At 46.4% G+C, this 24,317-nt stretch overlaps 1 protein-coding gene across 2 annotated transcripts in view; it reads left to right on the top strand.

Moving 5' to 3' along the window:
- LOC138246454 (putative methyltransferase DDB_G0268948) overlaps nt 1-24,317 on the top strand; it is a 398,361-nt gene that overhangs the window by 234,418 nt on the left and 139,626 nt on the right. For both annotated transcript variants that reach the window (XM_069201073.1, XM_069201071.1), the window contains 2 exons: nt 17,396-17,609; nt 23,453-23,556. In XM_069201073.1, coding sequence (XP_069057174.1) covers nt 17,396-17,609; nt 23,453-23,556 — 318 coding nt within the window. The remainder of the gene's footprint in view (nt 1-17,395; nt 17,610-23,452; nt 23,557-24,317) is intronic.

The following is a 24,317-nucleotide window of genomic DNA, read 5'->3' as shown; positions in this document are numbered from 1 at the left end:
CTCTCAGATTGTCACTTCCTTCCTAGCTGTAGAAGGGAAGTGTAGGAAAGTACCATCTTTCTTGGCATGTTACCCCCAATTTCTACCTGTTAGTCAATATGTTTTGCCTGTCTCACTGGGATCCTGCTGGTCAGGACCCCAGTGCTCATAGTTTGTAGCCTAATGTGTGTGTTGTCAGTAGTGCTTAACTGTGCCACTGGAGTTCTGCTAACCAGAACTCCAGTGCTTATGCTCTTCCAAGTTAGTCACTATAGTTTAGTGACTTCACATTCCAATTCCAATTGGCACATTGGACCCCACTTATAAGTCACTAGTATATGGTACCTAGGCACCCAGGGCATTGGGGTTCCAGGAGATCCTTATGGGCTTCAGCATTTATTTTGCCATCCATAAGATGCTCAGACAAACCCTTTCACAGGACTGCCATCTCAGCCTTTGTGAAATAGTGCAACTTTTAAGTCACCTATATGTCTAACCTTTATTTACTGAAGGCTAGGCGCAAAGTTACTAAGTGTGAGGGCACCCTTGCATTAATAAAGGTGCCCCCACATTGTTCAGGGCCAATTCCCCGGAGTTCGTGAGTGCAGGGATACCATTACACATGTGCACTACATATAGGTCAATACCTATATTTAGCTTCACAATGGTAACTCCGAATATGGCCATGTAAGGTGTCAAAGATCATGGAATCGTCCCCCTATTCCAAATCTGGTATTGGGGGGCAAATACCATGCATCCTGGGGGCTCCACCATGGACCCCAGTACTGCAAAAACAGCTCTCTGAGGCTTGCACTGCAGCTACAGCTGCTGTCGCCTCACAAACAGGGTTCTTCCCTCCTGGGGTCTGAGCAGCTCAGTCCCGGGAAGGCAGAACAAGAGGGTGTTACAACCTCTCCCTTTGGAAATAGGTGTTACAGGCTTGGGAGTTGACGCCTCTGTGTAGGAGGCTGGACTGGCTTGTAGTGAGTACCAAGGGGTACTTATACCTTGCACCAGGCCCAGGTATCCCTTATTAGTGTATAGGGTGTCTAGCAGCTTAGGCTGATAGATAATGGTAGCTTAGCAGAGCAGCTTAGGCTGAACTAGGAGACGAGTGAAGCTCCTACAGTATCACTAGTGTCATATGCACAATATCATAAGAAAACACAATACACAGATATACTAAAAATAAAGGTACTTTATTTTTATGACAATATGCCAAAGTATCTCAGTGAGTACCCTCAGTATGAGGATAGCAAATATACACAAGATATATGTACACAATACCAAAAATATGCAGTATAGTATTAGAAAACAGTGCAAACAATGTATAGTTACAATAGGATGCAATGGGGGCACATAGGGATAGGGGCAACACAAACCATTTACTCCAAAAGTGGAATGCGAACCACGAATGGTCCCCAAACCTATGTGACCTTGTAGAGGGTTGCTGGGACTGTAAGAAAACAGTGAGGGTTAGAAAAATAGCCCACCCCAAGACCCTGAAAAGTGAGTGCAAAGTGCACTAAAGTTCCCCAAAGAGCACAGAAGTCTTGATAGGGGAATTCTGCAGGAAAGACCAAAACCAGCAATGCAACAACGATGGATTTGCAGACGAGGGTACCTGTGGAACAAGGGGACCAAGTCCAAAAGTCACGACCAAGTCGAGAGTGGGCAGAAGCCCAGGAAATGCCAGCTGTGGGTGCAAAGAAGCTGCTACTGGACAGTAGAAGCTGAGGATTCTGCAGGAACGACAAGGGCTAGAAACTTTCCCTTTGGAGGATGGATGTCCCACACCGTGGAGAGTCGTGCAAAAGTGTTTTCCTGAAGAAATACCGCAAACAAGCCTAGCTAGCTGCAAGTCGTGCGTTTAGGGTTTTTGGATGCTGCTGTGGCCCAGGAGGGACCAGGATGTCGCCAATTGTGTCAGGGGACAGAGGGGGTGCCCAGAAGGACAAAGAGCCCTCTCAGAAGCAGACAGCACCCGCAGAAGTGCCAGAATAGGCACTACAAAGAGGAGTGAAATGCTGCTCACCCGAAGTTGCACAAAGGAGTCCCACGCCGCCGGAGGACAACTCAGGAGGTCGTGCAATGCAGGTTAGAGTGCCGTGGACCCAGGCTTGGCTGTGCACAAAGGATTTCCACCAGAAGTGCACAGAGGCCGGAGTAGGTGCAAAAGACGCGGTTCCCAGCAATGCAGTCTGGCGTGGGGAGGCAAGAACTTACCTCCACCAAACTTGGAATGAAGAGTCACTGGACTGTGGGAGTCACTTGGACAGAGTTGCTGGATTCAAGGGACCTCGCTCGTTGTGCTGAGAGGAGACCCAGGGGACCGGTGATGCAGTTCTTTGGTGCCTGCGGTAGCAGGGGGAAGATTCCGTCGACCCACGGGAGATTTCTTCGGAGCTTCTAGTGCAGAGAGGAGGCAGACTACCCCCACAGCATGCACCACCAGGAAAACAGTCGAGAAGGCGGCAGGATCAGCGTTACAGAGTTGCAGTAGTCGTCTTTGCTACTTTGTTGCAGTTTTGCAGGCTTCCAGCACGGTCAGCAGTCGATTCCTTGGCAGAAGGTGAAGAGAGAGATGCAGAGGAACTCTGATGAGCTCTTGCATTCGTTATCTAAGGAATTCCCCAAAGCAGAGACCCTAAATAGCCAGAAAAGAGGGTTTGGCTACCTAGGAGAGAAGATAGGCTAGCAACACCTGAAGGAGCCTATCAGAAGGAGTCTCTGATGTCACCTGCTGGCCCTGGCCACTCAGAGCAGTCCAGTGTGCCAGCAGCACCTCCGTTTCTAAGATGGCAGCGGTCTGGAGCACACTGGAGGAGCTCAGGGCACCTCCCAGGGGAGGTGCAGGTCAGGGGAGTGGTCACTCCCCTTTCCTTTGTCCAGTTTCGCGCCAGAGCAGGGCATGGGGTCCCTGAACCGGTGTAGACTGGCTTATGCAGAAATGGGCACCATGTGTGCCCATGAAAGCATTTCCAGAGGCTGGGGGAGGCTACTCCTCCCTGCCTTCACACCATTTTCCAAAGGGAGAGGGTGTAACACCCTCTCTCTGAGGAAGTCCTTTGTTCTGCCTTCCTGGGCCAAGCCTGGCTGGACCCCAGGAGGGCAGAAACCTGTCTGAGGGGTTGGCAGCAGCAGCAGCTGCAGTGAAACCCCTGAAAAGGCAGTTTGGCAGTACCCAGGTGTGTGCTACAGACCCGTGGGATCATGGGATTGTACCAACAATGCCAGGATGGCATAGAGGGGGCAATTCCATGATCTTAGACATGTTACATGGCCATATTCGGAGTTACCATTGTGAAGCTACACATAGTTAGTGACCTATACGTAGTGCACGCGTGTAATGGTGTCCCCGCACTCACAAAGTCCGGGGAATTGGCCCTGAACAATGTGGGGGCTGCTTGGCTAGTGCCAGGGTGCCCACACACTAAGTAACTTAGCACCCAACCTTTACCAGGTAAAGGTTAGACATATAGGTGACTTATAAGTTACTTAAGTGCAGTGTAAAATGGCTGTGAAATAACGTGGACGTTATTTCACTCAGGCTGCAGTGGCAGGCCTGTGTAAGAATTGTCAGAGCTCCCTATGGGTGGCAAAAGAAATGCTGCAGCCCATAGGGATCTCCTGGAACCCCAATACCCTGGGTACCTCAGTTCCATATACTAGGGAATTATAAGGGTGTTCCAGTATGCCAATGTAAATTGGTAAAATTGGTCACTAGCCTGTTAGTGACAATTTGAAAGAAATGAGAGAGCATAACCACTGAGGTTCTGATTGGCATAGCCTCAGTGAGACAGTTAGTCATAACACAGGTAACACATACAGGGCACACTTATGAGCACTGGGGCCCTGGCTGGCAGGGTCCCAGTGACACATACAACTAAAACAACATACATACAGTGAAATATGGGGATAACATGCCAGGCAAGATGGTACTTTCCTACACAACCCCCCCCCCCAAAACGAAGGACAATAAGACTAGCCATGACCTGATGAGTCTTCATTGTCTAAGTGGAAATATCTGGAGAGTCCATCTGCATTGGAGTGGGTACTCCCAGGTCTATGTTCCACTGTATAGTCCATTCCCTGTAGGGATATAGACCACCTCAACAATTTAGGATTTTCACCTTTCATTTGTTTTAGCCAAAGTAGAGGTTTGTGATCTGTCTGAACAATGAAGTGAGTGCCAAACAGGTATGGCCTCAACTTCTTCAGTGCCCAGACCACAGCAAAGGCCTCCCTCCCTATGGCAGACCAACGCTTTTCTCTAGGGGTCAACCTCCTGCTGATAAAAGCAACAGGTTGATCCTGGCCCTCAGAATTAAGTTGTGAAAGGACTGCCCCTACCCCTAATTCAGATGCATCAGTTTGGACAATTAATTTCTTGGAGTAACAGGGGCTTTTCAGGACAGGTGCAGAGCACATGGCCTGCTTCAGCTCCTCAAAAGCTTTCTGACAGCTAGCTGTCCACAATACCTTTTTAGGCATTTTCTTTGAAGTGAGGTCATTAAGAGGGGCTGCAATGGAGCCATAGTTCTTTATGAACCTCCTATAGTACCCAGTGAGGCCTAAAAAGGCTCTCACCTGAGTCTGAGTAGTAGGGGGAACCCAATCTATAATAGTTTGGATTTTCCCCTGTACTGGTGCAATCTGTTCTCCACCTACCAGTTGTCCCAGATAAACCACCTTACCCTGCCCTATCTGGCACTTTGAAGCCTTGATAGTGAGGCCTGCCTTTTGCAGGGCCTCCAAAACTTTCCATAGGTGGACCAGGTGATCATCCCAACTGGAGCTAAAGACAGCTATATCGTCCAGATATGCTGCACTAAAAGCCTCCAGCCCTTGCAGGACTGTATTCACCAACCTTTGAAAAGTGGCAGGTGCATTTTTCAATCCAAAAGGCATTACTGTGAATTGGTAATGGCCTCCAATGGTTGAAAATGCAGTTTTTGCTTTTGCATCTTCTGATAATTTGATCTGCCAATACCCTGCAGTCAAGTCAAAAGTGATTAGATACTTGGCAGATGCCAGTGTATCTATTAGCTCATCTGCCCTGGGTATAGGGTGAGCATCAGTTTTGGTTACTTGGTTGAGACCTCTATAGTCTACACAAAACCACATTTCCTTCTTTCCATCTTTGGAATGAGGTTTTGGTACAAGTACCACAGGAGAGGCCTATGGACTTTCAGAGTGCTCAACCACTCCCAGTTCAAGCATTTTCTGAACTTCTTGTTTTAAGCAGTCTCTGACATGGTCAGGCTGCCTATAGATCTTACTTTTGACAGGCAAGCTGTCTCCAGTATCTATAGTGTGCTCACACCAAGAAGTGGTGCCTGGCACAGTAGAAAAGAGTTCAGAAAACTGACCCAGGGGATTTATGCAGTGGTCTTTCTGCTCAGCAGTAAGACAATCTGCCAGTACAACACCTTCCACTAGAGCATCTTGTTCTGTGGAAGAGAAGAGATCAGGGAGAGGGTCACTCTCTTCTTCCTGTCCCTCATCTGTTGCCATGAGCAGGGTGAGATCAGCCCTGTCATAGTAGGGTTTCAGGCGATTGACATGGAGCACCCTAAGGGGACTCCTGGCAGTGCCTAAGTCAACTAAGTAGGTGACTTCACCCTTTTTCTCAACAATTGTGTGGGGTCCACTCCATTTATCTTGGAGTGCTCTTGGGGCCACAGGCTCCAAGACCCACACTTTCTGACCTGGTTGGTACTGAACCAAAACAGCCTTCTGGTCATGCCATTGCTTTTGGAGCTCTTGGCTGGCCTGAAGGTTTTTACTGGCCTTTTTCATGTACTCAGCCATCCTTGATCTGAGGCCAAGTACATAGTCCACTATGTCTTGCTTTGGAGCTTTTAAAGGTTGTTCCCAACCCTCCTTAACACGTGTTAGAGGACCACTCACAGGGAGTCCAAATAGGAGTTCAAAGGGGCTGAAGCCCACTCCTTTTTGGGGTACCTCCCTGTAAGCAAAAAGGAGGCATGGCAACAGGATATCCCATCTCCTGCGGAGTTTTTCAGGGAGTCCCATAATCATGCCTTTGAGAGTTTTGTTAAATCTCTCCACCAGTCCATTTGTTTGTGGATGATAGGGTGTAGTGAACTTGTATGTAACACCACACTCCTTCCACATGGCCTTTAAGTAAGCAGACATGAAATTGCTTCCCCTGTCTGATACCACCTCTTTTGGGAAGCCCACCCTGGAAAAGATTCCCAGGAGGGCCTTTACCACTGCAGGAGCTGTAGTGGTCCTTAGAGGAATTGCTTCAGGATATCTGGTGGCATGGTCCACTACCACCAAGATAAACCTATTGCCTGAAGCAGTAGGAGGGTCAAGGGGGCCAACTATGTCAACCCCTACCCTTTCAAAGGGAACCCCAACCACAGGCAGTGGGATAAGGGGTGCCTTTGGAGTGCCACCTGTCTTGCCACTGGCTTGACAGGTTTCACAGGACTTACAAAATTCCTTTGTGTCCTCTGACATTCTAGGCCAATGAAACAAGGGAACAAGCCTGTCCCAAGTTTTCATTTGCCCCAAATGTCCAGCTAAGGGAATGTCGTGGGCTAGAGTTAGGAGGAACTTTCTGTACTCCTGAGGAATCACCAATCTCCTGGCAGCTCCAGGTTTTGGATCCCTTGCTTCAGTGTACAGAAGATTGTCCTCCCAGTAAACTCTGTGAGAGTCACTGACATCCACATTTGCTTGTTTGACAGCTTGCTGCCTTAGACCCTCTAGTGTGGGACAGGTTTGCTGTGCCACACTCAGCTCCTCCCTGGCAGGCCCCCCTTCACCCAAAAGCTCAGCAGTGTCTGCTTCCAGCTCCTCTGGTGTAGGTTCTGCACAGGGTGGAAATTCTTCTTCCTCAGAAGAAGAATCCACTGTAGAGGGAGGGACAGTAGGTAGTGCTTTACTTCTACTAGCCCTAGCTTTAGGGAGCACTTGGTCCATTCTTCCAGGATCCAAGTCACTCTGTCCTTTTTGCTTTTTGGCCTGAGCCCTTGTCAAAGCAAAAATATGCCCTGGGATGCCCAACATTGCTGCATGGGCCTCCAACTCCACATCTGACCAAGCTGATGTCTCTAAATCATTTCCAAGTAGACAGTCTACAGGTAAATCTGAGGCAACCACAACTTTCTTTGGACCAGTAACCCCCCCCAGTTGAGATTTACAACAGCCATGGGGTGGCTAAGTGTGTTGTTGTGAGCATCGGTGTTGGAAAATGGGTTATTGGTAAGGGCAGGTAGGTACCTACACTTAGCAATAGGCCACTAACCTCCACTAAGGTCCAGTTAGGTATCAGTAAATTAAACCCAGCTCAACCCTTGGTAGCTTAGCAACGAGCGTCAAGGCTTAACTTAGGAGACAGAGTGTAAAGCATTCAAATATCACAAAACAGTAATTAAATAAAACACAGGAAACAGTTTAAAAATCCAAAACCAATTAATAAAAATAGAATATATTTTTATCTTTAAAATGACACCAAAACGAATAAAATCGGATAAGGGGAACCGGAGATATGAATTTTTAAAGATTTCTTTTTTTTTTAGCGCCTAGAAACAAAAAGCGCCAATCGGGTCATCTGGTTGCACCTCGACCGGGGCAAAGTCAAAGTTTCAGGCCGACCGCGATGGAGCCCTGCTTGGCTACAGGCCGCGGGAGGCCTCGGTTAAAATGTTACCTTCACACTTAGGCGGTCATTCCAACCGCGGCGGGCGGCGGTAGCCGTCCGCCTGGCGGGAACCGCCGAATGACCTCACTGCGGTCAAAAGACCGCGGCGGCCATTCTGGCTTTCCCGCTGGGCCGGCGGGCGACTGCCAAAAGCCCGCCCGCCAGCCCAGCGGGAAAGACCCAGCAACGATGAAGCCGGCTCCGAATGGAGCCGGCGGAGTTGCTGGGGTGCGACGGGTGCAGTGGCACCCGTCGCGATTTTCAGTGTCTGCAAAGCAGACACTGAAAATCATTATGGGGCCCTGTTAGGGGGCCCCTGCACTGCCCATGCCAGTGGCATGGGCAGTGCAGGGGCCCCCAGGGGCCCCACGACACCCGTTCCCGCCATCCTGTTCCTGGCGGTAAAAACCACCAGGAACGGGATGGCGGGAAGGGGGTCGGAATCCCCATGGCGGCGCTGCAAGCAGCGCCGCCATGGAGGATTCCCTGGGCCAGGGGAAAACCGGCGGGAAACCGGCGGGAAACCGGCGGTTCCCCTTTTCTGACCGCGGCTTTACCGCCGCGGTCAGAATTGCCCAGGAAGCACCGCCAGCCTGTTGGCGGTGCTTCCGCGGTCCCCGGCCCTGTCAGTCATGGACCGCCAGGGTCGGAATGACCCCCTTAGTCTTTTTTTCGAAGATTTTCTTCAGCGGGACGAACCTGCCAGTCCAATCCGACCTCCTGGAGCCCTTCTCCGGATACGCGATGCTGGAATCCTCGGTGGAGATTTTTACCGCGGCGGGTCGTTCCCTCTATGGAGCTTTTTTACGAAAATTCTCCAAACTTCTCCAAACTTCTGGGGCTTCTCCCAGATGTCCTTTTAAGGTTCTTTTGGGGTCCACAGCTCACCCCAAGGGTCCAGAAGTTCTGAGATGGTCCTTGGTTGGTGCGGACTACAACTCCCAGAATGCACCTGGCGCAAACTCCTTTTTAGCCACTGGACAGTGGTCAGCTGGTCGCTTTCTTCAGGAGTTGGTGCAGGGGACTCTGGTTAGCAATTTTTCACCTGTAGCAAACAGGGAGTCCCTCCTTGAACCAGTTGAAGCCAGGCAAAGTCCTTCTTGTGGTGAAGCCCAAGTGTGCAGCTGGTGCAGTCCTTCTGAATGCAGTTTCCAGGTGCAGGCCAGGGGTCCAGCAGGGCAGTCCTTCTTCTTCTGTTCTTCTTCCTTGTTGGATGTGGTAGGGAACTGAGGTGTGGGTGCAGGTCTGACAGTTTTATCCTTGCTCCTGGGTGAAAAGCAGGGGGGGCCTGGTTCTCCAATCAGGTGCAGGGTCCCTCCCCCTGTGATGACCACTTCCTGGGAAGTGTGGCAAAAATCAATCCCAGGAGGCAGCATTCTCTAAAAATCCATCATGGCTGAATCTGATTTTTGGAGGTTACATCTGGCTGAGCCCACCCACTGGTGTGGCTAAAAATCATAAACACACCCCTCTCCTGCCCTCTCCTAATCTAATCAAGGGGGCACCTAGTTGTCTGGGGTTGCAGGATGTGGGGGTGTTGCTGGTTGCTCCAAATATCCTTCTCTGCCTTTGAAGACCAGTTTGGCAGCCCTCCCCCTTCCGCCTCACCATCTGCTGAGGGGAGATTCCTTCCCACAGGCACATTCCTTTGTGTGAAGCCAGGCCACTTCACACCTCATCAAGGCATCTTGGCCAAGCTGCTCAAGGCTGGCCAATCAGAGCACAGCAGCAAAAACAATGCAGGGCGGAAATTGGCAACTTTTCAGGTAAAGTTTAAAACTCTTTACCTGAACAAGTTATATTAAATCCAACAACTGGAAGTTGTGGGATTTATTACAACAATTAATTTGATACCAAACTTTTGGTAGGCATCATTTAAGGAGACTTTAAAAATTAAAATAAAGTCTCCCCATTCTAGCCTATGAAGGCCATTTACTACAATGAGGGGAAAACGAATTTGGCTGTTTTTACCTCACCAGGGCTTATAAAACTATTTTTATAAAGTCCCTGCTTATAGTTACATGGCACCCAGCCCTAGGGGCACATAAGGCACACCTTAGGGGTGACTTATATGTAAAAATAAGGTAGTTTAAGACTTTGGAACTACTTTTAATTCCAAAGTCGAATTTGCATATAACTTTAATTTAAAAGCAGCCAGCAAGGCAGGCCTGCCTTTAAAATGACACTGGGCACCTCAGCAGTGCACCTATGGGTGCACCACCTATCCTGTGGCCTCTAAACCTACATGCCCTACCATATACTAGGGACTTATAGGTAGGTTAACTTAGCCAATTATAATTAGCCTAAATTGCATATCCATTTTACACAGAGCACAGGCCCTGGGACCGGTTAGCAGTACCCAGGGCACCATCAGAGTCAGGAAAACACCAGCAAAAAGTGGAAAATGGGGGCAAAAAGTTAGGGGGACTCTGCAATCAGCCCTGTTTTCTCACAATCGGTTACTTGGTACTGGTGACCAAGTAGGTGTTGTTCAGGGTGGACCAGTTTCTCTATTACCATTGTAACACTGGCACCTGTGTCCCTGTAGGCCTGAACCTCAACACCATTTATTAGGGGTAGTTGCTTGTACTTATCCATGTTAAGGGGACAAGCAACTAAGGTGGCTAAATCAATAGCCCCCTCAGAGACTAACACAGCCTCTGTGGTCTCCCTAACAAGACCAACCCCAACTAAGTTACCAAAAGTGAGCCCAGCTACTCCCTTGGATTGGCTATTAGTAGGTTTGCTCCCACCACCACTGCTATTAGTAGGGACACTAGGTGTAGCAGTAGGGGTTGTAGTGGTAGGAGGCTTGGTGCTTTTCTTTGGACAACTGGGATCTGTTGTCCAATGGCCTTTTATTTTACATAAATAGCACCATGGTTTCTTTTCTTTGTTTTGATTTGAAGAGGATTTGGACCCACCACCCCCACCAGAGTGTTTTTGTGGGCCTGATGAAGACTCATTTTTAGATTTGTCCCCACCCTTGTCAGAAGACTTACCATCCTTCTTCTTGCCATCTTTGTCACCCCCTGTATGAACTTTTCTGTTCACCCTTGTTCTGACCCATTTGTCTGCCTTCTTTCCCAATTCTTGGGGAGAGGTCAGATCAGAGTCCACCAGGTACTGGTGCAACAAATCAGACACACAGTTATTAAGTATATGCTCTCTCAGGATTAAGTTATACAGGCTTTCATAATCAGTAACTTTACTGCCATGTAACCACCCCTCCAAGGCCTTCACTGAATGGTCAACAAAGTCTACCCAGTCTTGTGAAGACTCCTTTTTGGTTTCTCTGAACTTCATCCTGTACTGTTCAGTGGTTAAGCCATAACCATCTAGGAGTGCATTCTTAAGAACTGCAAAATTATTGACATCACTTTCTTTTACAGTAAGGAGCCTATCCCTACCCTTTCCACTAAATGATAGCCATAGGATAGCAGCCCACTGCCTTTGAGGGACATCCTGTAAAACACAGGCCCTCTCAAGTGCAGCAAACCACTTGTTAATGTCATCCCCCTCCTTATAAGGGGGAACTATCTTGTGCAGATTCCTGGAATCATGCTCTTTTGCAGGATGGCTATGGGGAATACTGCTGCTGCCACCATGGGTTTCTAAACCCAATTTCTGTCTTTCTATTTCCACTTCTAAGGACTGCCTATCCAAATCCAGCTGTTGCTTCTTGAGCTTCAGTCTGGTTTGTTCCACTCTCAATCTATTGAGCTCCCTTTCTAACACTCTGTCATCAGGGTGGGTGGGTGAGGCATGTCTAGAGACAGAAGTATGCTGAGATTGAACAGAAGGAGACCTGGCCCTAACAGATGGCACCCTAATAGCTTGACTAACAGAAACTGCACTTCTACTATGATGAGAAGGGATACTCTTACTGTGATGTGAGACAACACTATCAGTATGGTGTGACTCTACATCAGTACCAGCTATGCTAGGTGGCTTGCTAGGGGGCAGGCTTGGAAGTTTCCCTCCCACATCTTTTGCTAGGGGTGCCCCAGAATCAGAGTGGGAACCATCAGCTAACATTTCAACCATAGTGCCAGCTCTGGCCTTATCCTGTTCAACAAGCATATTCACCAACAGTTCTCTAGGGGGATTCTTTCCTACACTTAAACCTCTTTCTATGCAGAGACTCCTTGCTCCTTTCCAGCTAAGGTGATCATAAGCAAGTTTGGACAGATCAACAGTTTGGCCTGTTCCAGACATTTTAGAAAGTGTTTAAGTGATAGAAAAAGGAAGTAAAACGTTTTTCAGAACTTTTGAAAAGACAGAAAAAAAACTTTTAAAACTTTTTAAGAACTTTTTAAAAAGTTAGAGGTACTTTTCAGCACTTTAGAAAAGAGGTGAGAAAAGAAATGCAAAACTTTTTGGTTAGGTGTACATACAATGAACTTGTTTTGTATATTTTTCTCTTATGAAAACTACAATGACAAAAGTGGTAAGTAGTTACAAAGTACTTATCCCACCGCTGCACAACCAATGTAGGAGGCTGGACTGGCTTGTAGTGAGTACCAAGGGGTACTTACACCTTGCACCAGGCCCAGGTATCCCTTATTAGTGTATAGGGTGTCTAGCAGCTTAGGCTGATAGATAATGGTAGCTTAGCAGAGCAGCTTAGGCTGAACTAGGAGACGAGGGAAGCTCCTACAGTACCACTAGTGTCATATGCACAATATCATAAGAAAACACAATCCACAGATATACTAAAAATAAAGGTACTTTAGTTTTATGACAATATGCCAAAGTATCTCAGTGAGTACCCTCAGTATGAGGATAGCAAATATACACAAGATATATGTACACAATACCAAAAATATGCAGTATAGTATTAGAAAACAGTGCAAACAATGTATAGTTACAATAGGATGCAATGGGGACACATAGGGATAGGGGCAACACAAACCATATACTCCAAAAGTGGAATGCGAACCACGAATGGTACCCAAACCTATGTGACCTTGTAGAGGGTCGCTGGGACTGTAAGAAAACAGTGAGGGTTAGAAAAATAGCCCACCCCAAGACCCTGAAAAGTGAGTGCAAAGTGCACTAAAGTTCCCCAAAGAGCACAGAAGTCGTGATAGGGGAATTCTGCAGGAAAGACAAAAACCAGCAATGCAACAACGATGGATTTCCAGACGAGGGTACCTGTGGAACAAGGGGACCAAGTCCAAAAGTCACGACCAAGTTGAGAGTGGGCAGATGCCCAGGAAATGCCAGTTGTGGGTGCAAAGAAGCTGCTACTAGACAGTAGAAGCTGAGGATTCTGCAGAAACGACAAGGACTAGAAACTTCTCCTTTGGAGGTTAGATGTCCCATGCCGTGGAGAGCCGTGCAGAAGTATTTTCCTGAAGAAAGACTACTAACAAGCCTTGCTAGCTGCAAGTCATGTGGTTAGGGTTTTTGGATGCTGCTGTGGCCCAGGAGAGACCAGGATGTTGCCAATTGTGTCAGGCGACAGAGGGGGCGCCCAGCAGGACAAGGAGCCCTCTCAGAAGCAGGCAGCACCCGCAGAAGTGCCGGAACAGGCACTATGAAGAGGAGTGAAACAGTGCTCACCCGAAGTTGCACAAAGGAGTCCCATGCCGCCGGAGGACAACTCAGGAGGTCGTGCAATGCATGTTAGAGTGCCGTGGACCCAGGCTTGGTTGTGCACAAAGGATTTCCGCCGGAAGTGCACAGAGGCCGGAGTAGCTGCAAAAGACGCGGTTCCCAGCAAAGCAGTCTGGCGTGGGGAGGCAAGGACTTACCTCCACCAAACTTGGACTGAAGAGTCACTGGACTGTGGGAGTCACTTGGACAGAGATGCTGGATTCAAGGGACCTCGCTCGTTGTGCTGAGAGGAGACCCAGGGGACCGGTGATGCAGTTCTTTGGTGCCTACGGTAGCAGGGGGAAGATTCCGTCGACCCACTGGAGATTTCTTCGGAGCTTCTAGTGCACAGAGGAGGCACCCCCACAGCATGCACCACCAGGAAAACAGTTGAGAAGGCGGCAGGATCAGCGTTACAGAGTTGCAGTAGTCGTCTTTGCTACTTTGTTGCAGTTTTGCAGGCTTCCAGCGCGGTCAGCAGTCGATTCCTTGGCAGAAGGTGAAGAGAGAGATGCAGAGGAACTCTGATGAGCTCTTGCATTCGTTATCTAAGGAATTCCCCAAAGCAGAGACCCTAAATAGCCAGAAAAGAGGGTTTGGCTACCTAGGAGAGAGGATAGGCTAGCAACACCTGAAGGAGCCTATCAGAAGGAGTCTCTGACGTCACCTGCTGGCCCTGGCCACTCAGAGCAGTCCAGTGTGCCAGCAGCACCTCTGTTTCCAAGATGGCAGAGGTCTGGAGCACACTGGAGGAGCTCTGGGCACCTCCCAGGGGAGGTGCAGGTCAGGGGAGTGGTCACTCCCCTTTCCTTTGTCCAGTTTCGCGCCAGAGCAAGGCTGAGGGGTCCCTGAACCGGTGTAGACTGGCTTATGCAAAAATGGGCACCATGTGTGCCCATGAAAGCATTTCCAGAGGCTGGGGGAGGCTACTCCTCCCCTGCCTTCACACCATTTTCCAAAGGGAGAGGGTGTAACACCCTCTCTCTGAGGAAGTCCTTTGTTCTGCCTTCCTGGGCCAAGCCTGGCTGGACCCCAGGAGGGCTGAAACCTGTCTGAGGGATTGGCAGCAGCAGCAGCTACAGTGAAATCCCTGAAAAGGCAGTTTGGCTGTACCCAGGTCTGTGCTACAGACCCGTGGGATCATGGGATTGTACCAACAATGCCAGGATGGCATAGAGGGGGCAATTCCATGATCTTAGACATGTTACATGGCCATATTCGGAGTTACCATTGTGAAGCTACACATAGGTAGTGACCTATATGTAGTGCACGCGTGTAATGGTGTCCCCGCACTCACAAAGTCCGGGGAATTGGCCCTGAACAATGTGGGGGCACCTTGGCTAGTGCCAGGGTGCCCACACACTAAGTAACTTAGCACCCAACCTTTACCAGGTAAAGGTTAGACATATAGGTGACTTATAAGTTACTTAAGTGCAGTGTAAAATGGCTGTGAAATAACGTGGACGTTATTTCACTCAGGCTGCAGTGGCAGGCCTGTGTAAGAATTGTCAGAGCTCCCTATGGGTGGCAAAAGAAATGCTGCAGCCCATAGGGATCTCCTGGAACCCCAATACCCTGCGTACCTCAGTACCATATACTAGGGAATTATAAGGGTCTTCCTGTATGCCAATGTAAATTGGTAAAATTGGTCACTAGCCTGTTAGTGACAATTTGAAAGAAATGAGAGAGCATAACCACTGAGGTTCTGATTAGCAGAGCCTCAGTGAGACAGTTAGTCATAACACAGGTAACACATACAAGGCACACTTATGAGCACTGGGGCCCTGGCTGGCAGGGTCCCAGTGACACATACAACTAAAACAACATATATACAGTGAAATATGGGGGTAGCATGCCAGGCAAGATGGTACTTTCCTACACTCTGGAAATGCTTTGAAGAGCACAGATGGTGCCTTCCTTGCATAAGCCAGTCTACACCAGTTCAAGGACCCCCAGTCCCTGCTCTGGCGTGAAACTGGACAAAGGAAAGGAAAGTGACCACTCCCCTGTCCATCACCACCCAGGGGTGGTGCCCAGAGCTCCTCCAGTGTCTACCTGGTGTTAGCCATCTTGTTTTCCAAGGTGTGGGGACACTGTGGAGATCTCTGAGTGGCCAGTGCCAGCAGGTGATGTCAGAGACCCCTCCTGATAGGTGCATACCTCTCCCCATCTCAGAGCTATTTAGGGTCTCTCCTGTGGCTTCCTCTTCCTCTTCAGATTCAGCTTGGAAGTTTCCACCAGGAGTCCTCTGCACCCTCTGCTTTGGCTTCTGACCATCGGATCAACCACAGACAGCTACAGGAACCGCGGAAACAAAGAAATCCAGAAAGGCTACTGTGACCCTGCAACTTCAGCTTCAGCCAGCAACTGCAACAGTTTCCAAGGTGTGCATGCTCTGAGGACTCCCTGCCTTCATCCTGCGCCAGAAGACCCAAGGGAATATCCTGTGGAGTGACGGAATCACTTTCTTGCTCCTGCAGGCACCTTCCAAGTACCCCTTTGCACTGCGTCGTCTCTTGCTCCCGAGTCCTCTGTGCACTATTTTCAAGAATCCTTTGTGCACAGCGTGGCCCAAGTCCCCAGCACTCCATCCTGCGATGCACAACTCGCTGAGTTTTTCTCCGGCGGCGTGGGACCTTCTTTTGTTGGGCTGCACCAACTGCATTTTGCATCTTCTTTGTCCCCTGGTCCTGGGACTCCCGTGGGTGCTGCCTGGTCATCTGTGGGCTCTCTCTAGTGTTGGGAGAGCCCTCTGCCTCCTCAGTCTGAGTTGAGGACCCCAGGTCCCTCCTGGGTCCACGCAGCGCCATTTTGATGCAAACTGCGACCTTGCCTCAACCAAGGCTTGTTGGATGAATCCAGCGACGCAAACTACCTTCATCCAACTTCAAGACGTGGGACATCTCCTGCATCATCTAGGAACCCACAGCCATCTTCTTTGGTGCTCTTCAGCAGACTTCTTCCAACCGGAGAATCCTCTTTTGCACCATCTTCTAGTTTGGCAAGGGCTCCTGTCCTTCCTGGAATCTTCTGCGACTTCCAGACTTGGTTTCCTCTCTTTGCAGGTCTTCAGGTCCAGGAGTGTTGCTTGCAGTCTTGCTCGGTTCTTGCAATAACTCTAATCACAACTTTTAGTGTGTCTTGAGGAAACTTGCTGTACTTTACTCCCACTTTCCTGGGCTCTGGGGTGGGGTATTTTACTTACCTTTGGTGTTTTCTTACACTCCCAGCACACCTCTACACACTACACTTTCCTAGGGGGGATGATTCGCATTCCACTTTCGTAGTATATGGTTTGTGTTGCCCCTATGCCTATTGCTTTCTATTGTATTTTCTAGTGTTTGCACTATTTTGGGACTATTTACTCACCTGATGTTGGTCTCTAGTGTATATATTGTGTATAATACTTACCTCCAAAAGGAGTATTGCCTGTAAGATATTTTTGGCCTTGTGTCACTAAAATAAAGTACTGTTATTTTTGGTAACACTGAGTATTGTCATGTATTGTATATAAGTACTGTGTAACTATAGTGGTATTGCAGGAGCTTTGCGTGTCTCCTAGTTCAGCCTAAGCTGCTCTGCTACAGCTACCTATAGAGAGCCTAAGCTGCTAGAACACTGACTACATTTAACTAATAAGGGATAACTGGACCTGGTATAAAGTGTAGGTACCTTAGGTACCCACTACAAACCAGGCCAGCCTCCTACAAGAAGATACAAGTAATCAACCACCAAACCAATGTTATACTCATATATCGTATCTGTGAAAATACTTGCTTTTCTGAGGTTGATTGCAGCTAAAGACAACCCCTTCTCACAGTATATGGGATGCAATGACGGTCCCTATGGAAATAAATAATTAAAACACCAACAACCATTTTAGCATTCAATTTGTGATTAGTGTTAATTTTATGAGTGTGTAATTAATTGCACAATTAATCCTGGGTGATAATGACTTCCTTGTTAACCAAGGTAGTGAATATTTTGTTTTTAACAAATTTGTATAGTTAAACAGCAGCACCCACAGAAATATCATGCTTTCTAGAGATCATAGAGAAACATCTATAAAAAAGTGTAAAAGCATGATTTGTAGATACTTGTGCCTTATGTAAACACATCTCATGTCTTAAATTCCAGGGTTGCTGCAGCAGAGCATATGCCATTTGAAGATGGCTCCGTGGACTTGATCACTGCTACAGTTGCTGCTCACTGGTTCAAAATGAAGGAGTTCATGAAAGAAGTGGATCGTGTCCTCAAACCCAATGGCTGCCTAGCAATGGCCACACTACATACACACTTTGACCTTTACTATAAAGATTGCTCTCAAAGTGCCTCTGATGCATTAAATGAGGTGAGTGGTAAACTCGCATTACTCCAGAAATGTTCAACAAGAGTAAGAGTTGGAATTATTGATTCAGGGATTAGCGCTTGAGTAAGCTTATATAAAACATTTGAACTCAGACATACTGCTGTCAGACCTGTGGATGTAGATCTATGTAAAAGAAAGTCAAGTACCTAGGATGGGATCATTTATATTAGTGGGACTTTCACTACCACATCCTCTATTCTGTCAAATGAGTATGTTGCAGTTCTATTTCCTGCACATGATGTACCCTGCTTAACATGGGCACAACTATTGAGCTGCAACAATACATAGCTCAAGGCTAGTGATAAAAAATATATCCTTGATGCTTGAATATACATGTCATAGGCACTGGACTATAAAAATTATCAAACCATTCTATAATGCAGCAATAACTAGGAAATCACTCTATATCTCACTAATAAGTTATACAATGAGAAATATTTATAATTTATAATTGGGGGGAGCATGTGATGAACTGTGCTTTATAAAGAGTGTCATGGCATCATAAGGGAAATCACGTGATAAACTGTGTTTAAAAAGAATGGCATGGCAGCACATTTGTCCGCAGTAATTCCTGTGAATGCAATCTTGGCGCTGGTGTTTGAATCCATACATGGCTTACCATGTATCCCATAAGTGCAGGCCTAGGTGGCTTGGTCTCTCTCTCTCACACTAAGGCCAAGCCCAGGGAGGCACTGTAATTTGGTGTTTTGAGATAATGCTGGGTGAGAGGAGGTTCCATCTGGTGAGGGCTTTCTGTCACATCAGGCCTCTCCAAGGCCCACAAATCAGGAGTCTCCTGTCACTGACCCTTGCATGTATTGGTCAGGTCCTCCTTAAATGTAAGAGAAGCCTGCACAACATATGGTCCTCGCCAAGGTTCCAGCATGGGTTGGGAGGTACTAAGCCCAGTGCATGTATTCCAAATGGGAGGTGGCCAAGTTCAGGCAGGTGCTGTTTACTTTAAGCTGCTACACAATTTTCTTTCTCTAAGTTCACCTACAGAAACCTTGTTGCAACATTTGCCTCCTCTAAATGACCATTTTCTCTGACCCATATTTACTGGAAGTTCCTTGTTCCTGAGAGATACTTTAAAGCTTAAAAGAGCATCACCAGTTTTTGCTCGATCTCATGAGGCTGAACTCCACTTGTCACTCTCAGACATTAACACCAATCATTGGTGTCTAAGAATGGCATCAACCATCACTCTCAGAATTGAAAATGACCCTGTCAATCTTTTTCATGTCTGGACAGAGTGCGCTTTCCCATGCTAAGCCAAAATAAGCTGCAAGCTCCACTCCTAGTGTTCCCCTTCTTTCAATTCCTTAAATTTTCAGTTTTGCAACCATACTCCCCCTGGAACCTAAAGATTTTGGTTTCCCAAAAGCAGCTCAGCGGGTCAGGGATAATGCTGCCAGATGGCTAGACAGCATTGTTTGCGATCAGAACTACATTGGTATTTGATGCTCTTCAAACCTACAATTTTCATTCTAGATTAATTAAAATATTTTTGGCAAATGCTTTTACTTTGGTACATCTTGCGCCGGTTCAACAATTTAACTTCTTCCAGTATTAATGCCCCCTGCCATCCTCTCAAAAATGGCCTCAGTTCCGAAAAACAGAAAAATCCAACTGAGGTCCTAATCCTTTGATTCCTAGCTGAAAAATGTAGGCAACTGGCAATTTCTGATCACTTTTTACTTTTTTCAAAGTGGGTAATTCAGATTGCGATTCTCTGTATAGGAAATCGCAAATAGAGAATTCCTATTTGCGATTTCCAAAACACATGTATCAAACATTTCCTAAATGCAAACTGGGCATTTAGGGAATGCAATTACCATAAATTAAAGTTTGGTGGTAAGCATGTGCAAATTTTAAGGCATGTATGTGCTGCACATGTCCACAAATATTTTTTGGGGTGGATCAGAGGGGCCCTTAGGCCCTCAGCACCCTCAGAACACCAGACGGACCATCACACAAGCACTCATCACCACCAGGCTGGACTACGAGAACCCTCTCTATGCCACAATCTCCAAACCACTCCTACACAGACTCCAGACCACCCAGAACACTACACTAAGACTCACACTTAACCTACCACTACCACATCACTCTGCACCTGAGGAAGCTTTACTGGCTCCCTATTCACAAGAACAGCCAATGTAAACTTCTCACACACACATAGAAAAGTCCTATACAATATGGTACCAGAATACACGAACAACTACATACACTTTCACCAACCCACCAGACACCTACGCTCTGCCTCACTCTCGCTCGCACACACTCCCTGCATTCACAAAAGCAAAACCATATGTTGTTTATTCTCCCACATCCCACTGAAGACATGGAACAGCCTCCTTTAACGCATAAGATCCTTGTCCTCACTTTTTGAGTTCTGCATGAAGCTGAAGACCTGGCTCTTCATATAAGCATCTTGAGTACCACACACCTGGCCAAGCAGTTGGACACCCTCTGGGCTGAATGGTGCGAAATACAAATCAACATAACATAACTGTCACTATTGACCTGGTTCCATTAGTAGAAGTGTGCTGCCTTGCAAAACTTGTCATTTGCTGTTTGGGAGAACTCGTAGACTTCAGAAGGCAGTGTAGCCTGGCAGTAACTGAATAGTCGTGGGCAGAACTGCACATGACTATGATTCGCAGTACTGACAGAGCGTTCTGAAATGCCTGACTCTTCATCCTGACAAATAGACTTCTTTGACCCCGAGCTGACTGTTGTTCCATCCACCCACAATGATCCAACGACATGAACTAGCAAAGACAGTAAGGTATGCAACCACAACTTTGACAGTGATTGCCACACTGTCTGAGTACACCAGTGAAACAACACCACTGAACTGTTGCCTACTACTTACCCAACATCCCAGAGAAATAGCTCCTTTTACACCAATTATAAACTATTAATCATATCAATGCCTGTAGCCTGGTCCACTAACTGGTTATATCAACATCTACAGTGCGTTAAGAATTAGACTATGTTAACAGCCCTCTAAAGCACTTTAAAGTTTAGAGCACCTTCCCTTAAGAAACATAAAACTCAATGGGCAGATGTATAAAGTTCCATTCACAAAAGGTGGTTGCAAATTATGCACCATGGAATGGAATTTGAGAATCCACTTTTGTTCTAATAGGTCAGTTTACAAATTCCCAATTCGGAGTGAGTTGCAATTCGACCTACCTCATTACTATTCGTGAACAAGCTTGCAAATAGCGACTCACTGCAATTGGTGGCTATTGCAGGAATAATGGTCTACTGGGGGTCAGCAAACCACTATGATTTTTTTTATTTTTTTGTATGAAACCTGTTTTAAATAAAGGAAACGGTGTACATTTAACTAAAAAGTTTTCTTTTTTTTAAAAACTTTGAGAGTGGAAAGCGATCCCTTGCACCACTACATTGCCCCACTACATGTTTTTCATCACGTCAAGAGGATCTGTTCCCTATTGCAAATGTGTCACAAGCCCAACTCAGTTGTAAGTGACTTTTCAATGTTTTGCAACCAGGTGTGGGTCACAAAGCATGGCCACATTGGTATGCAAGTTGCAAGGGACTCCCTAAACTCAACTCTTCCAAAAAACATGTGTTATGTATTCCTAAACACATTCTGAAATTCGGTAATTACTTTACTACAGAACAAAAGGCCACTTTGAAGTTGCAAACCATATGAATTTGTATATCGCAGGCTTTGCAACTGCAAACTGCTTTATACAGCTGACCTCTTCTTCTGCTTAGTATTACTTGCACAGAAACTCCACCTAACACGTTATTGTTTGTAAGTAATGCCATCACGTACATTATTATATTTGATTGTAAGTTGATGATAATGCAAAACTGCCCACACTCCCTTGCGAATCATCACTGTTACTGCTTGGCCTTACAAAGTAGTAACTACTATGTTATGTATGCTGAATGTGACCACTTTCAGCAGGTTCAGGGTTTCTAAACCTACAACTCCTGTAAATAGAAAAACTACAAAGCCCAGAAAGCAACATGCTGTTTCAAATCGCATTGAAGGGTGAGACGAGGCAAGTCCTCATTGGTGAACTTTAACACATTACCAATGCATCACTGCTTGGTTTTACTTGCAGTAAAATGTCACTCTCAGTGTCACACACAAGGCAATTACATGACGCATTAAAACGTGTCACATATTAGCAATCTCAAAACTTAGCTGCTATTATAAATTTTTAAAAAATGAATGCACCTCCTGTGACTGTTTGCAAGACTATTTATTGACAGCACGGTACATCCAAATGAATGGCTAGTGTCCAGCTGCGCAGGATGTCTGGCACAGAGGACTGAAAGGAGTCTTGATAACTTATTTCAATGGTGCCCAGTTCAATCTGGAGCTTGCAGGTGAAGTATCTTCCTGCCTGGTGGAGTTATGAGCCTAAGTGGCCTTTAAGGGTGTGTTGCCAGACAAGACCTTGAGCTGATGGGACAAATTGAAACAGTATTGAGTTTCACCTGTCCCCAGCAAGAGAAGCGTGCAGCAATTGCTGCTGGAATTCCAAAGCTGCTTTTATTTTCCTATGAAAATCTCCTACTTACTCTGTTCCTGGTACTACCTGAGTCGACGGATCACAGGTGCAGTGCTAGCCGTTGCAGGGGACAAGCCAGGGGTAGCATCTGCGACCTCTGGGGACCCCTAAATGATGTCCATCGTGCTGGGGATACTACTATGGCAACTATTAAAATACTGGAGAGGGACATGAGACCATACAGTTTGAAGAGGGCATGGCATATCATTAGCAGCAGATTAATATAGAATGATCGCTCAACACACCTATACCTGGCAATGGAAAAACATAGACGATATACTGTAAAAAAAAACATTATCAAAGCGATACAAGCATAGTCTCCCACTGAGGTACAGACATCCATCTATCCCATTATCACACACACATACACGCACACACACACCCATGCACCACCACACACACACGCACTGCAAACAAGTCGCCAGAGCACGAGTAAGTTATCATCCCCTAGTCCTCACAAGGGTAAAACACAAACCAAACACTCACAAACAGCTCTGTCGAAGGTTGAATAATGAACCCTTCTAGGAGCACCTTCCATTAGAACAAACATCCTGGCCACAAACTGAAACACCCAACAGAGCTAAACTGAACTGATAAAACACAATTTTATGTGGTATAAAACAGATAAACACATCCAGCCCCTTTCTCTACGTTCCTGGAATCATTTGCATTATGCACCGTGCCATAGTCACTCACATTCACTGATGAAGACATAACCTAGAGTGTCATTTAGAGAAAACTAGAAGTGAATCCACCAAAAACTAGTAGATGCTCTGGGGCTCACCTTGTGTTTCCGCTGCTTCGTTCTTCATTTCAAGCTGGTGAAAACCTCATTCTGGTGGTCCGTTCTCCAAAGGGCTGCCAGCTAATCAGAGTCAGAATATATGCTTTATCTACCAGCAGCATGAATGGCACAGGGGTCCCTGACAGAAATGCGAAGACATGTCCCTAATGTGCTAATGTGGTACTTTGTTATTTCTTTTGAAGATGATATATCATCAGATATTAAATTAAATTTCCCTGCCGATATGGCAGGAAACTTCAAAATGATTGGTGAGCTGCTGCAGGGACGAGGGTAGTGGAGTTACAGGTGGGAAAGGGTTTTGAGCGGAGAATACCGTTGGGATCAACAGAGAAGATTGCAAATGTGTTGAAATGGTAATTAAGCTGCTGCCATTACAAGATCTTGTGTATTTTATTTGACATGAAGTGGAGAATGGGCATGTCATTATTGTCTAATTACTGCACGTATCTCTGCAGGCTTATGAATTTCTTGGGGCTAACTACAGTGGTGGAGGTTTTGGAAGAGTGAAATCTGAATACAAAGAGATATTTGATGCAGTGCATTTTTCAGATAAAAAGAGGTAAGGTGAATTATTGCAATGCTGGAAAGCTAGGAGCTCACCTTACAGTGTTAACAATTGTCCACATTTCAAACCGTTTGCAAGTAACAAAATAGCTGGAAAAAAATTACTGAACTTTGGTACTGTGAAATGTCTATACTTTGGAGCAAATTTCAATTACTGTCTTGTACCTCCCAAGTTTGCAGAAGTGTAATGCGATTATGCAAAGGGCAGTTTCTTACCGTTCACATTTGGCCATCTTCCTGTAATTCACTGTCTTCCTTCTCAGTTATATGATCATTGGAACCTAGTTCTAGCCTATTGGAGTGATGGACCTTAGAACATTGATCAATGACTTTAGATGTTTTTCAATGTCTGGGCATGTAACACTTAAACATACATATCCTACTTTTGAAATAACAACCACTCTGCCTTATGAGCCTTTAGGTCTTACTTTATGGGTTTAGGTCTAGCAAAAGTAGTTTTTTAATCAGGTCGAAATGAGAGTTTAAAATTGCACTACCGTCTGCAGTTGGAGGCATGAGATGTTTTTAAAGACAGCTTAGTTGGCAGCACAATGATTGCTGCTGCCACTAGAAGCGTATAATTTACAGGACCTGGATACATATAGTACTATTTAGTGGGTACTTGCAAGTAAATTAAATGTAACAAACAGGTGTAGGCAAATGTTACCGTATTTTAGGGAGAGTGCACACGCACCTTACCACTGGTTAGCGGGTAAAAAGTGCACATTGCCCTAAAAGCCAACACAAACTGGATTA

Source organism: Pleurodeles waltl, chromosome 7, assembly GCF_031143425.1.
Source record: "Pleurodeles waltl isolate 20211129_DDA chromosome 7, aPleWal1.hap1.20221129, whole genome shotgun sequence".
NCBI lineage: Eukaryota > Metazoa > Chordata > Amphibia > Caudata > Salamandridae > Pleurodeles > Pleurodeles waltl.
Note: the sequence above shows the minus strand (reverse complement) of the source record. Positions and strands in the feature narration are given on the sequence as shown.